We start from the raw sequence: 16305 nt of genomic DNA on the forward strand, positions 1-16305 counted from the left end.
CACCTGCAGAAGGCACCGCAGACACATCGAGGGCCACGGGGGTCCTTTGGCAGCGCGTCCCCCGCCGAAGCCACCGCACCTTCTGGAAGGGCTCCCCAAGAGGAGGTCCCGCACTGGAGCCACAAGGGATTGGAAGGAGGAGGTGTGGGCAGCAGAAAAGGAAGAGCAACTTAAGGGAAGGAGAGACGGGACAATCCGCCTGAGAGAGGAGACTCCACCACCAGTCACCTGCTTGGGCCTCAGTCGGAGCGGTTGTGCGTGGCGTGCTGTGTGTGTGCTGGAGCTATCCGGCCGCAGGACCCGTGAAAATCGGTTCCAGGGCACTGGGAGCTTGGCAAGTGCTCTTTAGTGGGGGCTCGGGGTGGGGGGGGGTGCGGCGAGTATCGGGGAAGGCAGTAGGGTTTTGAAGTCAAACCAGGACACAAGCCGAGCTGCCACTTGACCTCTCTGAGCCTCAGTTTGCTCATCGGTAAAATGGGGTTAATGAGGCGGCCTCGCCGGGCTTTGTGAAGCTGGAGGTGATAGATGCCATGGCCGCCGCGACCGCAGCTGCCGAATTCTGCGCAGGAGCTTCGGGAAGCGGAGCGGACCCGGGGTGGGCGGTGGCACAAGGGGCCGAGGAGAGGCGCCGCTCCCGGCGGAGAAAGGGGTTCCAGACGCACTCGGCGGGGTCGAGGAAGCTGCCCTCTGCCCCGACCCGGAGATGCCGCCGCGCATCTTCCTTTTCGTTCCAGGCGCCCGCCCGGGGTCCTCGGTCCTGGGCTGTCACCTGCACGCCCGGGGAGGGGGGCCGGCGCGCCCCGCGGGGCGGGGAGGCGGGACTTGGCGGCGGCTGCGGGCGCGGGCCGGGGGGTGGGGCGAGGGCCGGGGGCGGGGGCCGGCGCCCCGCGGGGAGGCCGGCCACGTGACGCCCGCAGCCCCGGCCGGGCTGCCAGGCGGGGAGCGCCGCGGCGGCCCCAGGAGGTGGCGGCGGGCGCGGGAGCCCGGGCCACGCGGGGCTGGCCGTCGGGGGCGCCCATGCCATGGAGAAGCTGGCGGCCGGGCTGGCCGGCCTGCGCTGGAGCATGGGCGCCTTCCCGCTCGACCTCATCGTCAGCCGCTGCCGCCTGCCCACGCTCGCCTGCCTCGGGCCAGGTACCGGGGTGCGGGGGAGGGCGGCTGGGGGTCCGCGGGGAAATCGGGGACTCTCGGGGCAGGTGCTGGGGGATGGGGGGGCGTGAGGATGTGGCCTCTGCCCTCCCGCTCCCGGCGCCGGTCCCGCGCAGCTCCCGGTGCGCCTTCCCTGGAGACCCGGGGCCCGAGAGCCGAGGGTCCGCCGCCTCCTGGGCCCTGCGCACGGGCACCGGGACAGAAATCCGGGACAGGCACTGAGGCCCGGCCGGGACAGAGTTTTCCGGGCCAGCTAGAACCCGGAGCGCGGCGGAGGCCCCGCGCCCGCCCCGTCGTGCATCCCTTTCCCTGCCGCGCTCAGACCCCCGCCCGGGCCGCGCCCCCTCCGTCCCTTTGTCTCCCGCCTCTCACCTCGATCCTCCCGCATCCCTTGGGCCTCCGACTCTGTCTTCCCACCGCCGCCGCCCCCCAGCCCTGCTTGGCCCCTCTTGGGACCCTTCTTGCACCTTCCTTTCGCGTCCTGGGGAGCAGTCTGCGGCCCCAGGCGGGCAGGCCACCTCGGGGAGAGACCCGAATGATTGGCCCTCCCGCCGGGCGTGCCCCCAAGTCCCCGGCCCTCCCCCACATCTTGCCCCACTTCCCAGGGGCGCGGGTGCTCTGCCGATGGGACTCTGCATGGGGGCCCGAAAGGGGACGCCTGGAGGCTGCACGGAGTGAGGGGACCGTTTGGAGGAAGGGGAGCTGCTCGGCTGGAGGAGGGGCGGGAGCCGGGGCTGGCAGCCAGGCCGGGGGTTTTGTGTGTGAGAAGAATAGGGGTTTGGCCCGCGTTGGCACACTCGCTTCCCTGAATGCTAATGGGGTCCGCGGCCACAGGCTCCTCTCCTCTCCTTGGGGCCCGCGGCCCCTCCTCCGACCGCGGCGACGAGTGGGCACCGTGAGCCTCCGCGCGTTTCGCGAGCGCACTGCGTGGCGGCGTCCGTGCCCGGGCCGTCGGACAGAGGGGCTCAGCCGCGCAGCGTCTTGTTCTCCGGGTCGTCGGCGTGTGATCCCGAGACCGTCCGTGTCAGCCTCAAGGCTGTATGTGTCTGCCTGTGAATGGGCTGAGCGGGCCCTGGGTTCTGCCTGGCCACTTCCCCCCACACATCCTCTTGGGCATCTCTCCCTCCTGGGGGTCCTTTCTAAGCTCCCCGGTCTGGGCAGGCCTCTTTTGGACTCCCAGGACCCCTCTGGCACCCCTGACTTGAGTCCTGTGCACCCATTGTAATAGCTTATTGTCTTAACGCTGGGCTGCATCCTCCTTGAAGGGAGACATCCTGCTTAATAAAGATTATGGACTTACTGACCCAATGGATGAATGCATGGACAACTGGTGATGGTCTAGCTGTGACCGTGGGGGCTGTGGCTGTGGTCACCATGAGCGTGGCTATGCGAACAAAGTATGTCTTGAAGTCTTAAAGGTCCTTGTATGCCTCTGCGTTTGGGAGAGGCCCCTTAGTGGGGCTGTGGGACTGAGTTGTGTCAGTGGGGTGACCAGCTCCTGTCTGTCACTGGGCCAGGTGGCTGTGCTGCCTCGACTGTTGGGACCGTGACCCGTGTCCCTGTGGAAGGGTGGGCCGGGGTTTAGGAGAGCTTTCTCTGCCCCCGGAGGGGAGGGCCCCAGGAGGAAGGTTCAGACCCCCTCCAACACAGTGGGAGCCAGGCCCTCCCCCAAGCACCTGAACACATCCTCCCCACACACTTCATGGGGCCCTCAGGCATCAGGATAAACCACTTCCCATTCGGTTGGGTGGCAGCAATTTAGTCAGTTGTGTCTGAGAGGGCTGGGAAGGAGGCGTCCCCCCCCACCCCTGCCCACCAGCTGCAGCCAGGAGGCCGCTCCGGCTCCCCTGGAAACCGTTGCTGGGATTGGAAACTCCTGGGCCCAGGCCCCTCCCAACACCTCTGCCCCAGTGCAGCTTCCCCCAGAACTAGGCCCCCCCTGAAAGCCACCCCCCCCAACCTCATCACAGTGTTCCAGAGACTGGGAGGGTGAAGGGCTGACAAAGGGCGGGCCAAGAAACAGCCTCTCTGCGAGGGGCTAGGGGGTATCTGAGACTTTCCTCCCTCTCCTTTGCGATCCCCTGAATGTAGGAATTTCCTGGGGCAATGCGTGTAAAAGGGCTGCCCATGAGAGAGGCAGGAATCAGCTCCTCCAAGCCCTGTTCTTCTTCTGACTCGAGGGATGTATGGTGCTGGGGGGAGCCCTCAGCTGGGACTCACAACGGACAGCCCTGTCTCAGCCCTGTCTGTGCCTCCAACACAGATAGGGCTGGGACAGGCCTCCTTGCCTGGCTCAGGCACTGACTTGGGGGCTGAGAACCCCGCTGGTGGTCCTGCGGGCCAGCTCTAGGGTCTGCTGCTCACCCCACCCCCGGCTAGTTGGCTGCTCCCCTCTGGGAGTGCCCAGACAACCTCCACTCAACGTCAAAGGTGGTCTGTTTTCTCCGTTCACATTTCTTCCACCTCCCCATGGGTCTAAGTGCTCCTGGAGGACAGGGCTGGCAAATCTGCTGGGAGGTGCTCCTCCCCGCGCCCGCCCCCCCCAGCCCCAGGGCCCCAAGCAGCACTGGGCCTGGGACAGCAGGTGAAAGACTCAGGACTATGGCTGGGCTGGTTGCTGGGGCCCTGTCAGGGGCGGGAATTGGCCCTGGGAGACGGGGCATGACTCACAGCCCTGAGGCCACAGCCGGCAAACTGCTTATCCCCTGAGCCTTGCTGACCGGGACAGGCTCATGGGGAGCTGCCCCTAGGCAGGGTCTTAGAGTAGTCAGCCTCCCTACTCTCTCTGCCCCTCCTGATGTTCGCTTTACCTTTCCCTCCTCTTCCGTCCTTCGCCTCCCAGGGGAGTATGCCGAGGGTGTCAGTGAGAGAGACATCCTGCTCATTCACTCCTGCCGCCAGTGGACAACAGTGACAGCCCATACCCTGGAGGAGGGCCACTACGTCATCGGACCCAAGATTGACATCCCCCTGCAGTACCCAGGTGTGCCCAGCCAGGGACAGATGACATAGAGCCGCTGGGGGGTGGAGGCAGGAGGGTAGGAGGTGGGGCTTGGGAGAAGCTGTTGGTGACCACCCTTTCCCCGGAGCCACAGGGCTGAGCCAGGGCCTGGCGGGCAGGGGGCGGTTAGGGTTAGGGTCCAGTGGTTTTCATACTGCTCTGGGAAGTCCTGGTTTTCTTGTTGAAAACCTTTGATTCACATTTTATTTTAAAATAGATTTTGAACAACTGATTAAAAAAAATACCCACACTCTCAGATTGCTAGGAGTCAAACCTTAAGCCCAGCGAGAGACCTGGGCTGTGTTCCGTGAGCTGCCTCATTAAGCCTGCTTGGTACAGACCCTCAAGGAGAACACGGCCAGGATCTTCTCAGTGGCGTGCAACCAAAGCCCTTCAGAAGCAAAGGGATGCTTGGGCTGAGTATCTGGCTGCCCCTGCCCACTGTAATCCTGTTCTTCCCAATTTTTTTTTTTTTTAAAGATTTTATTTATTTATTTGACAGAGAGAGAGACAGCGAGAGCAGGAACACAAGCAGGGGGAGTGGGAGAGGGAGAAGCAGGCTTCCCGCAGAGCAGGGAGCCCGATGTGGGACTCCATCCCAGGACCCTGGGATCATGACCCGAGCCGAAGGCAGACGCTTAACGACTGAGCCACCCAGGCGCCCTGTTCTTCCCAATTTTTGTGTTAAATTCGTTGTTTTCATTGATTGACTTTATAAGTGAATGTTAATGTTTTAGACTTTTAAATAAGATTACGCTAATGAACTACTTTTATCTTTTATACATATGATGTTGATCTACATCAGATTTTGTTTGAAGAAAGGATCCTGCTGCTGGAGAGGGAAAATACAGCCCTTGTATTTTACGCATGATAAAACAGAGGGTTTAAGAGGGAAGGGACTTGCCCAGGGTCACACGGCTAGTAAGAAGCAGAGCATGGGCTAGAACCCCAGTAACCTGACTCCTGGGCTGGTGCTTGCTTGCACCACACCAGCAATGCAGGGCTGTCGTCACCTGGGTGGGAAGGATGGGAATCTGGTGGCTCCATCCCAGCGAAGCCCCCATGTGAGCCCACGACCACACAGCTCCTGTGTGTTAAACCCATCCATGGCTGCCTTCCAGACACTGAGCTGAGCATTTCATCATTTTATCCCCACGGCCACCCTGTGAGAAAGTCTTATTAATTCCATTTAACTCACAAAGTGAGGCTCCAGGAACTCCAGTAGCTTGCCCCCCACCCCCAGCCCTTCCTCAACCAGGGGGGACAGGACTAAGACAAAGGCTTCTGCTCTTTACAACAACACTGCGAAGTTGGTGCCCCCATAGCCCTCACAGCGCATTTAAAAGATGAGAAAACTCTCTCAGGTTCTTTCTGACCTGGGGTTCTGTCCTGAGCCCTGAGCCCTTGAGAAGGCCTGCTTAGAAGCTAGAAACTTCCCAGGCTGGGTATCTATCTGGTGTTCGTCCAGGCAGAGGTCCCAGTTCTTCTTGGGATAAAAAAGCAAAAATTGGAAAAAGCCCTCACTGACAGAAGTGTGACTTTACTTTCCTATTTCAGTTGTGTGATTAAGAATCCGGGAAACCAAGGCACAGAACCTCCTAGGGAAGAGTGAGAGCAGGAGGCTTCTAGCCCTTCCCCTATGTCTTTTGGTGCCCCTGAGTGCATGTGGACCCTGTGGTCATGAGGTGACAGCTGGCCTGTAGGAGAGGAGCATCCCCATCAGCATCTTTCCAGTGGGTGGCTCGGTGGGGGAGGGGAGGCCAGGCCCCTTAGGAGTAGGAGGGGCGGGGTAAGGAGGAAGCTGAGAGCACAGCCCAGTTCCTCCTAATGAATTAATAATAGGGTGGGCGGGGGCAGTGGCTGCGGACCGGAGGGCCGCGGGGGTGGGGAGTGCAGCCCCGCACCCGGGGAGTCCGGGGGAACCTGGCTGCTCTGAGGCAGCCCCCACCGCCCCGAGCGCGGGGCCAGGTGGCTCTGGTCAGCGGCGGCTGGCACACGGGGCGCTAGGCCGTATGCTTCCATTTCACAGATGGGAAAACTGAAGCCTACAGAGAGTAAATAGGTTGCCTAAGGTCACACAACTGGTTGGTGCCAGAGATGGGCTACAGCCGGGTCTGTCCACCCCCAAGTGTGCACATTTACCCATCATTCTTGAGGGAACGGCTGCCGGGGTCGGGTGCTGGGAGGAGGGGAGATAAGCAGGGCTGCTTCGGGCTGGACGGGACGCCAGGCAGCACACATGTGTTCTAGGAGGGGAGGGCAGGGAGCAGGGGCAGGCGGGGGGCGGGGGGGGGGGCAGCTCCCTGGGCCTGCGGGGGCCTCGGGCCGGGGGAAGGCAGGAGAAGAAGCTGCAGGGGGGAGTAAAGGCTTCCAGGGGCTAGCGCCTCACTCCCGGGAGGCTTCCCTTCCTTCCTTCCTCCTGCAGTAATGACCGGTGCCGGGCTCAGGCTGCGGCCGAGGGGGTGGTGCCGGCTACCATGGTTACATCGATCCCCGGGCCACATCCTCCCCCGGCTGCAGCCCTGACTTGGCTCCGGCTCTCCCCACAGGAGGCAGCGGGCATTTCGCCCCGCATGGCTGCTTGGGGTGGGGGGGCTTGGGGGGTGGGGGGGACACCGGGTGAGGGAGGGGCAGCGCTCCCGGTGGGAAGGTAGCCGAGGTGCAAGTCCTGCCACCCGACCCCCAGACGGCTGTTCCCTGCTGGGCCCCTCCCCCGGCATCCCTGCTGCCCTCGAGGGCTGAGGCACGTCTTCATTCGAGGGTCTCAGAGTGGTGGGGGCAGGACTCCCTCCCCAGCTTTCTCCGGGGCACTTGCTCTTCTCTTTCTCCGCTCTCACTTCTTTCCTGCTTCTAGATGCTCATGGAGTCTGTCCTTGGCCCTTCGTGTTTCCTACCCAGCACTGGGGAGGCCCGGTGGGGGGTCCTCAGTCTGGGATTCTGGCTGGGTTTTGGGGAATCCAGGACCCCCCACACTGTATACAAAATGGTGTTTGTGTTCATGCCAGGAGTTCGCTGTGGGCATTTTTCTGGGAAGAGGGTTCCCAGAGCGTTAAGATCTTCTGTTCTTCTTTCCTTGAGCTGTCTTCCCTGCCCTAGGAAGACTCCACCCGTGGGCTGGTGACCTTCAGTCTGAACTTCTGACCAGGCATCCCCAAGCCCTGCCCCCGACCCCCCCAGGAGCACCCCTTCCTGGCCTCCCACCCCCTCAGTTGGCCTCCTCAGGACTGGCTCCAGCCCCACAGCATGTTACTTCCGGGTCCCCAGTTTCGCTTAGCAGCTCTGCCAGCTCCATTTTTTCTTTCTTTTTTTGTCTCCTTTTTTTCTTTCTCATAGTTTCAAGTTTTTATTTAAATTCCAGTTAACGTACGGTGTAATATTGATTTCAGGTGTGGGATTCATCACTTACATACACCCCCTGGTGCTCATCACAAGTGCCTTCCTTAATCCCCATCACCCATGTGGCCCACCCCCTGCCCACCTCTCTCTAGCAACGCTCAGTTTGTTGTCTAGCATTTTTTTTTTTAAGATTTTATTTATTTATTTGAGAGAGAATGAGAGAGAGCACATGAGAGGGGGGAGGGTCAGAGGGAGAAGCAGACTCCCTGCCGAGCAGGGAGCCCGATGCGGGACTCGATCCAGGGACTCCAGGATCATGACCTGAGCCGAAGGCAGTCGCTTAACCAACTGAGCCACCCAGGTGCCCTGTTGTCTAGCATTAAGAGTCTGTTTTGCCAGCTCTATTCCTGCTAGGCGTGGTGGCCCGAGTCCTCTCCTCCCCTGCCTACTCCTCATCTGCCACCCCAGGCTTCCTTCCACGTACCCCTTTGTTCCATTTCGCTCTTCCCCCAGCCACCGTCTGGGCTCTGCTGCAGAACAGTCCCTGGCTGATTGACTTGACCGGCCGGCCGCCCACACTTTCTTTACAGAGCTCAACTTGGATCTTGGCATTTCCTTGCTCAAAACACACTGTAATTGCTTTCATTTCTTTTTATTTTCTCTTTCTTTTTTTTTGGCGGGGGGGTCGGATGACCCTTTATTGAAATACTTTCCTTTTTGGTTCTTAACTAGTGGGACATTCTGCTGCACCACTGTTGATGCCATCTATGAGGTCACGAAGGTGACGGCCATCAACATTGCGGCCTACAGACTGGGCAGTCCCCAGGATCTCTTGAATGGTTCCAGAGAGTTCTCTAGCTAATGATGCGTGCCACTTCCGTGGGGCAGTGTTGACAGTCTCCTGAAAAGTGATGTTTCCACTGTGATTCAGGTCTTTCTGCTTCTTTCTGTCTCTTGGTGGTTCATTGAGGGCTTTGATGATCAGAGCAGAGGGCAGAAGGTACCAGTTCAATCTGGGCCTGTCTTGAATGGTCAGCGTCACTGTCCACCTCAGACCCTTGCAGTCACCACTGGTTCGGGCAATGTCCTCACTCACCTTATTTGGAGACAGACCCAGGGGGCCAATCTTGGAGGCCCAGCAGACATGGCCCCAGCTTTCCCACCAGTGCACCTCAGGTATAAGACTTTGATCTCATTGGGATTGAATTTAGGAGAAAAGCTAAAAAGCCGAAAGCTCATTTCTTCCTGCGTAGAATCCTTCCGCCTTAGTCTGGCATTCAGAGCCTTTCATCACCCGGATGCTACTTCCCCGGCTGTCGTCCCCTTCCTCAAGGCCTGGGCACAGGCACTCCCCTGTCGGGCCCAGGGCCGGCAGTCTGCTCTCCTGACTCTGGTTTGCACCAGTTCTTCCATGTGGGACGGTCTGTTCCGTAAAACTCTTCTCATTCTCAGGATCCCCTCAGGCCGCCAGGCAGGTTCCCACTCACTCCGCGGTCCTCTGGCTCTCTAGTCCCGGGTCCCCACCCGCCGGTACTGGGCGCTCACTGTCACACCCACTCTGTCCGAGTCCCTGGGTTTGCACCCTCTGTCAGGTCTAGCCCAACATCTGGCACACAGAGGCTGCTCCATAACTGGGGAATGAATAAATGCTTGGACCATGACTGCAGCAACCACCTCCAGGAAGGCTATGGAAGCTAAAGACCCACCTTGCCTCCTCTTGGCCTGTTGTCCCCTCACCTAAGATTCCCCTCTGTCTGTGGAAGGCCTGAGAAGAGGGTATCCGTCCACATGTCCAGGATTTTCGCAGCCTGTCTTTGTGCTCTTGAAGGTGGGCACATTACACGTGTGTGGCCAGTGAGGTAAGACCATTTACACAAGGGTGTCAGCTTCATGGATTAGCCTCCTTCTTTGGAAGTCCGTGTCTGCTGGGGGCATCCGCCGAGCCAGCCAAAACAGCCCTAGACTGCAGGCTCGGAAGGCCGCCTCTGAGGGATTTTGCTGGGCTCTGGTCAGAGGTCTCTGGGACGGTGCGGCTGGATGTTGGACCAGGGCAGGGTCTGGGAACAGAGCTGGAGTCTGAGCAGCTCTCCTGGGGCCTCCAAGGCCTCGGGCTGAGCCCCCGGCCTGCCCAGTGCATCGCTATGGATCAGCCACCCAAGGTCGACGCGTTGGATGCCAGATCTAGACAGGACCCCAAAGCCCCTGCTCCAGCACCCTCACATGAGCACCCAGAGAGGGGAAGGGGCTTGTCTAGGGTCACAGCAAGTCAGAGTGGGGCTGGGACAAAGCTAGGAGCCTGCATCTCCTGTGCCACATTGATGCTTGGTTAGAGGCCAGCTCTGCGTGCAAGTGTTCGGCTGCCTCTTTGCACTCGGATTTCTCTGGGCAGGCAGCTGCTAACCTCCTCACCCACCCACAAGCTCTCCGTGGGGTTCCAGATGCTAGGTCTGTGCTCTCCTTTGCCCTTGAGCCAGCTGACCAGCCCCTTCCACCTCCTGTGGGTGCAAACCTGCCTTTCTGCCCGCCGGAGTTCCAGCGGGGCTGGCTGAGGTGAGGGTAGCAGGAAGTAGGGACTAGCAGACAGGCCTGCCCTAGCAGCCTGTGTTCCTCCTTTGTAGGGAAGTTCAAGCTCCTGGAGCAGGCCCGGGATGTGCGGGAGCCAGTGAGGTACTTCAGCAGCGTGGAGGAGGTGGCCAGCGTCTTCCCTGACCGCATCTTTGTGATGGAAGCCATCACCTTCAGCGTCAAGGTCAGTCCTTGCCACACCAGGCAGGATGCCCCATCGCTGGTTGGAGGGTTGCCCTTAGGTAGAAGGTCAGTGTGGCTCCTGGCAGCTCCCCGACGGCATTTGGCACGATTGGCCATATCAGAAGAGCTAGGTGTGTGACCCGCTGGCCTGCAGACCTTTCTGGAAAGGTGGTGAGGCAGGAGTAAGTGTGGAGCATCAGGCCCTGACTTGGAGGCCTTCAGGGCAGCCTGTCCTAGTGTCCACTGGTAAGGGGTAGTTGTTGGGGTTCACAATACCAATAGGCCCCATTTGTGTACAGATCGCTCTTTACTGTTTACAAACCCTTATCCATCAATTCATTTCTCTTCACAGTAGCCTTGTTGAGTGGGTGGAGCATTATTCCTGCCCAGATTGTAAAGATAACGATAATAAAATTGTCATTTATTGGGTATTTTCAAAGTAGGTCACTGTACATACAGCAATTCTTCCAACTAAGAGTTATTACATGAGGCAACTAGGCCCCAGAGCCAGCTCATTTAAGGTTGCACAGCTGCCATGTGGCCTCTCCAGGAGGGAAGGTGGGTCCCCGACCCCCCAGTCCAGTGGTCTTGATCGGGTGTCAGCCCGGGGAACGCGCCCCCCCACCCCACCCCCCCGCCGGGAGCCTCAAAGGGCGGCTTTCCCTGGGGCTCTGGCTAAGGCCTCGCCGTGTTCCTGGTCTCCGCAGGTGGTGTCGGGCGAATTCAGCGAGGACAGCGAGGTGTACAACTTCACGCTGCACGCGGGCGACGAGCTCACTCTCATGGGCCAGGCGGAGATCCTGTGCGCCAAGACCACCAAGGAGCGCTCGCGCTTCACCACGCTGCTGCGCAAGCTGGGCCGGGCCGGGGCGCTGGCCGGGGTGGGCGGCGGCGGCCCCGGGGGCGCGGGGGCCGCGAGCGGCGGGGGCGCCAGGCCCATCAAGGGCAAGATGCCCTGCCTCATCTGCATGAACCACCGCACCAACGAGAGCCTGAGCCTGCCCTTCCAGTGCCAGGGCCGCTTCAGCACGCGCAGCCCGCTGGAGCTGCAGATGCAGGAGGGCGAGCACACGGTGCGCGCCATCATCGAGCGCGTGCGGCTCCCGGTGAACGTGCTGGTGCCCAGCCGGCCGCCGCGCAACCCTTACGACCTGCACCCGGTGCGGGAGGGCCACTGCTACAAGCTGGTCAGCATCATCTCCAAGACCGTGGTGCTGGGGCTGGCGCTGCGCCGCGAGGGCCCGGCGCCGCTGCACTTCCTGCTGCTCACCGACACGCCGCGCTTCGCGCTGCCGCAGGGCCTCCTGGCCGGGGACCCGCGCGTGGAGCGCCTGGTGCGCGACAGCGCCTCCTACTGCCGCGAGCGCTTCGACCCCGACGAGTACTCCACGGCCGTGCGCGAGGCCCCCGCCGAGCTGGCCGACGACTGCGCCAGCCCGCGCCGCGCGCGCCTCTGCCTGCCCGCGCCCCCGCGCGCCCCCGCCCGCGCCCCCGGCCCGCCCGGCGACGGCGACCAGGAGTACGTGAGCCCGGACTGGGCCGGCGCCCCCGAGCCCGCAGCGCCGCCCGCCGAGATCCCCTACGAGGAGCTGTGGACGCACCAGGCGGCCGACGGCCTCGCCGAGGGCCGGGCTCGGCCGCAGCCCGGGCCCGACCTCATCTCCTTCGTGGCCGCTGGGCCGCCCCGCCTGGAGCCCGAGGCCCCGCCGCCTCCTGTCCCCCCCAAGTCCGAGGCGGTGGGTGGCTGCGATGGAGGTGGGAAGGGTGGGAGGCAGGGAGCCGAGCTGGGGGCTCGCTCTCCTCCAGGGAGGGAGGTGGCCAGCCAGATGCCAGTTCTCCTGAGCCCCGGGCTCCAGCCCCTGGAGTGTGTGACGGGGGGGCGGGGGGGGGGGCCTGGGAGGAGGGGGCGGAAGAACGGGAGAACAAGGGGAAAGACACAGGAGCGTATTTGTAGTAAGGGATACTAGAGACAGTGGTGCTAGGAGTTTTGGAGACAAAGATGCTAGCAGGTCTCCAGCTTGAGAGAATTTGGGATGAGCCCTGAAGGTCCCACAGAACCAGGAGTCCTTTAAATTGTCCAGTGAAAAGAAGGTCCCATGATGGAATAAGTTTAGAAAAATGTAGTGGAAGATTCCCAGCTCACCCCCTCCTCACTTTGGAGCCATAGAACTTTGGTTTATTAAAAGCTCTGAGAAGTCCTGCATTAAGGAGCCCTATCTATACCTAACACAGAATTTCCCAACCATACTTGTCCACAGAAATAGACTCTAGCTTTTAATATCCCAGGGAGTCCACTTTGAGTATTCGACCTGTAAAGAAGGGAATCAGATGGCAGATACTTGTCCTTCCCTTTCTTCTCCCTGTCACACCACTTTCCTTTTCCTGGAGGAAAAGGTTGACTTTCTCTTTGGATCTACTTCTGTATTCTCTTACCTTCATGATGGATTTCCAGGGCCGTGGGAGTTGGTGTGTGTGGGCTCTCAGAGTGAAACAGGCTGGAGAGACTAGAAGGGGTGGGGTGGGTGAGTAGTTGGAGGTAAGGCCAAGTGTCAGGCCCAGACACCCTCCTTGCCCAGCTGCTTGGGAAAGGGAAGGTAAGGAGTGTCCACTGCTTGGGGACAGGGCGTGGAGTCATGGCGCTCTGCTTGCAGGTGAAGGAGGAGTGCCGCCTGCTCAATGCCCCCCCTGTGCCTCCCCGGGGTGGCAGTGGCAGCGGCCGGCTCTCGGGCAGCCCCCCGGTGCCCCCACGCTTCCCCAAGCTGCAGCCCGGCCGCTCACCTAGCTCCAGCCTCCCCTACTACTCGTCTGGCCTCCAGGACGGGTGAGCCCCTGCCTGCTCTTGGTGCTGGGTCCTCCTGCGGGGGATTGAGGAGGGGAAGGGCGGGGAGAGGGGGGCCAGTACTGAGGGAGAGGAAGAGTCCAGGCCTGCCGTTCAGAGCGGGCAGGTTCTCGAGGGTGCCGGGGGCTGGGGCCCACTGCTTTGCTTTCCACCTTCCTGCTCCAGCTTGTTCCTAAGTGCTGACGATTGGGTGGGAACACTGCTCAGGGTCCCCTCAGGCTGGGATCGGCCACAGGATGGACTGCTCCTTGCTCTATTAAAATTTTTATGTAATGCAGTTTAGTTTAATTTTTCCTGGGGTGGGAGAGGCTGGAAGACAGACCAGGGCAGTCCCAGGGGGTCTCGGGCCTCGGGGGCTGGGGTGCGAGCGGGTGGTGCTGAGGTCCCAGTGGCCGTCTCTGGCCTGGCAGAGCGGTTTGCTGTGTCCTGCGTGGGAGCCTGTGGCGCTTCCCTCTTGCACTGGCTGACCCTTCCGTGTGTGTGTGTGTCTGCCCACAGGACAGGGTCTCGCAGTGGCAGTGGCTCTCCGTCACCGGACGCCTACTCCCTTTATTGCTACCCATGCACCTGGGGAGACTGCAAGGCGGGCGAGTCCTCCAGCCGCCCACCCCCGGGACCCCTGCCCTCGACCACGCAGCCCAGCCAGGCCGCCCGGGCCCTTGCAGAGCCCCTGAGCGGTCGAGCCACCTCCCTCTTGGGAGCGGACACCCCTGTCAAGGCCTACCACAGCTGCCCGCCTCTGTTCAAGCCCTCTCACCCCCAGAAACGCTTTGCTCCGTTCGGAGCTCTCAACCCCTTTTCGGGGCCTGCCTACCCCTCCGGCCCTTCAGCGGCCTCCTCTTCTGGGCCCACCACCAGCTCGGGTCCCCTGGCTACCTCCAGCCCTGCTTTTCCCCCAGGCCCAGGCTCACCAGGCCAGGCCTATTCAGCTGCTCCCACCTCGTGTCCCACCTCCTCCTCCTCCTCCTCTGAGTGGCAGGAACCAGCCCTGGAGCCCTTTGATCCCTTTGAGCTGGGCCAGGGCAGTTCTCCAGAGCCCGAGCTGCTCCGCTGTCAGGAGCCCAGAGCTGTGGGGGCACCCTGCCTCTCGCCACTTGGACCCCCCAAGGCCTTTGAACCCGAAGGTTTGGTGCTGCGGCAGGTCCCCACCCCGCTGTCACTGGTGGCCCTGCAGGGGCCCGAGGCAGGCGGAGGACGGCTCCTTCTCACCCAAGGGCGCTTGGAAGGGCCTCCTGCCAGTCCCCGGGAGGGGGCTGCAGGCTGGGGAGGCCGGGATGCCTCCTCCTGGCAGCCTCCTGCTGACCTGTCTGCGCTCTCCCTGGAAGAAGTCTCTCGAAGTCTGCGTTTCATCGGGCTCTCAGAGGATGTGGTGAGCTTCTTTGCCCGAGAACGCATTGATGGCAGCATCTTTGTGCAACTCAGTGAGGACATCCTGGCAGATGACTTCCACCTCACCAAGCTGCAGGTCAAGAAGATCATGCAGTTCATCAAAGGCTGGCGGCCCAAGATCTGAGGTTCCCAGCTTGTAGCCGCACAGCTGGAACGCTGGCGCGGAGGCCGCGGGGGGTTAGCCCCCGTCTGTTGGGGGGGCAGCGCGCCCGAGCAGGTCCTCCTGCCAGGACAATCTGCCGAGACTGAGGCAGCCAGGCAGCCCCTCCGAGTGAATCCAGGGGAGACACACTTGGAAGTGGGGACGTCTGGCCTTTGTGCCGAGTGAGTGGGGAGGGGGCTGAAGGCACAGTGCGCACCTGGGCCTGGGGACACGTTGCTGTGATTCCCACGGTGGGGGAGGGGGTGTTTGTCATCCCCTGTCCTGATGCAGAGCTTCACAGATATCTGGCACTTCTCAAGCTTGTAGGTTCCGGTTAGAGACCAGGGAAGAAGATGGTCCGTAATTTAAGCACAAATTCCCCAAGTGCCCCCGCTCTCCTCTTGTGCTCTGTGGGCTTTTGGCCTTAGCTGCCCCAGAGTCCGGGGCCGTTCCTGTATGTCTGGGAGGCCCTTCCTTTCTGCTTCTATGAATTCGGGCCCTGGCCCCAAGCACGGGCAGCTCAAGGACGAGCCAGGTGCCAACGGGCGGGTGAGGACTCCGGGGGAGCCCAGCTCTGCTGCTGCCCTGCTCGTCTAGTTGGGGAGGCAGATGTTCCCCTGCCGTCGCCAGTGCCCGGCTTCTGCCTCCCGTCCTGCCGGGTGGGGTCCGGTCTGAGAAGATTCTCACTCGGTGGAAGAGCAGGTAGATTGCGGTCAGCTGCTGGATTCTGGAGGCAAGTGGCCTTCACTCACTCCCACTTCCGCCCGTCTCCTGCCCCCTTCACTGGACTGTGGCAAACACATGCTGGCCTTCTCTGGTTTTCTGCCACCGCACAGGTGGGTTGGGTGGGAAAGAGAAAGCACCGTGGTTTGGGAAGACGGGCTTTCTCCCTGCTCCTGGAGCTCAGGCTTCCTGCGCGTGTTCGTCGCCTCTCGTCAGGTCTCCGGGGCCTGGCTGGTGGGCATGGAGACCTGCTGGCACCTGGAGCAGGCTGGCCACTTGGCCAACCGCCCGTCCGCCCGGAGCCGCACCAGCTCCCCTCACGCCACTGGCGGCAGGCCCCAGACCGACCAGCCTTCTCTTCTGCCTTACCTAGCCTACCTAGATATTTATTTCCTCCGTTTTTCTCTTAAGCGTAGTGAAGCCATGCTGGTGCTCGAGCCCCGAGCAGACGCCTCCGGCTCCAGGGAGGGGGAGTCAGAAGTCGAGCACACACACTGTGATGCTAAAGCATTGGGCTTCCTTGCCGATCACTCTGTGAATCCTCAAGGACTCGTGAAATAAATGCTAGAGCACTCAACAGTAGTGGGGGTGCGACTCTGGGCATCGACGCTCTCTTCCTCTGGAGGGCGCCGGGGCCCCGACAGGTACAAGGTGTAGGCCTCCGGGCAGGGGAGGACTTTGGAATGGGGTGTGCCTGTGGCCCACTCCTGGGTTCCCTTCTGAAAGCCCCTTCTCAGTCCCTACCCTACAAGAACCTTCCAGCTCCCACCACCGTTTCACCCTAATTCCTACCTTCTAGTGCTGCTGAGTGGAAAGCTCCATATCACCAGCCAGGGCCCACGTTTAAGTTCCTGCACTGACCAAATGCCCGCCTGAGGCCCTCCCAGAGCCCCCATTTAGAAGCCCGTTCCTGGCTCTGGTGAGATCTGTTCTCTACTTTGTACTGGTTATCTGAAAATCCCAATGCACAGATGCCTT

At 61.3% G+C, this 16305-nt stretch overlaps 1 protein-coding gene across 1 annotated transcript; it reads left to right on the forward strand.

Moving 5' to 3' along the window:
- The first annotated feature begins 903 nt into the window (after positions 1-903).
- GAREM2 (GRB2 associated regulator of MAPK1 subtype 2) lies at positions 904-16091 on the forward strand. The gene is made up of 6 exons (XM_045884233.3): positions 904-1134; positions 3992-4132; positions 10105-10235; positions 10942-11970; positions 12886-13055; positions 13572-16091. The coding sequence occupies exons 1-6, from the start codon at positions 1023-1025 to the stop codon at positions 14584-14586; spliced, it is 2598 nt and encodes an 865-aa protein (XP_045740189.2). The 5' UTR covers positions 904-1022; the 3' UTR covers positions 14587-16091.
- The last annotated feature ends 214 nt before the right edge of the window (positions 16092-16305 follow it).

The sequence above is a fragment of the Mirounga angustirostris genome, unplaced genomic scaffold (genome assembly GCF_029215605.1).
Source record: "Mirounga angustirostris isolate CCGP_5_RB_7025 unplaced genomic scaffold, mMirAng1.0.hap1 SCAF_10, whole genome shotgun sequence".
NCBI lineage: Eukaryota > Metazoa > Chordata > Mammalia > Carnivora > Phocidae > Mirounga > Mirounga angustirostris.

What these genes read in the sequence shown, in the direction of transcription:
- GAREM2 (XM_045884233.3), top strand. Translation starts at nt 1,023, where the DNA reads ATGGAGAAGCTGGCGGCCGGGCTGGCCGGCCTGCGCTGGAGCATGGGC. An exon ending in CCATCACCTTCAGCGTCAAG is followed by an intron (nt 10,236 to 10,941) that starts GTCAGTCCTTGC and finishes TGGTCTCCGCAG; the next exon opens with GTGGTGTCGGGCGAATTCAG. An exon ending in TCGTCTGGCCTCCAGGACGG is followed by an intron (nt 13,056 to 13,571) that starts GTGAGCCCCTGC and finishes GTCTGCCCACAG; the next exon opens with GACAGGGTCTCGCAGTGGCA.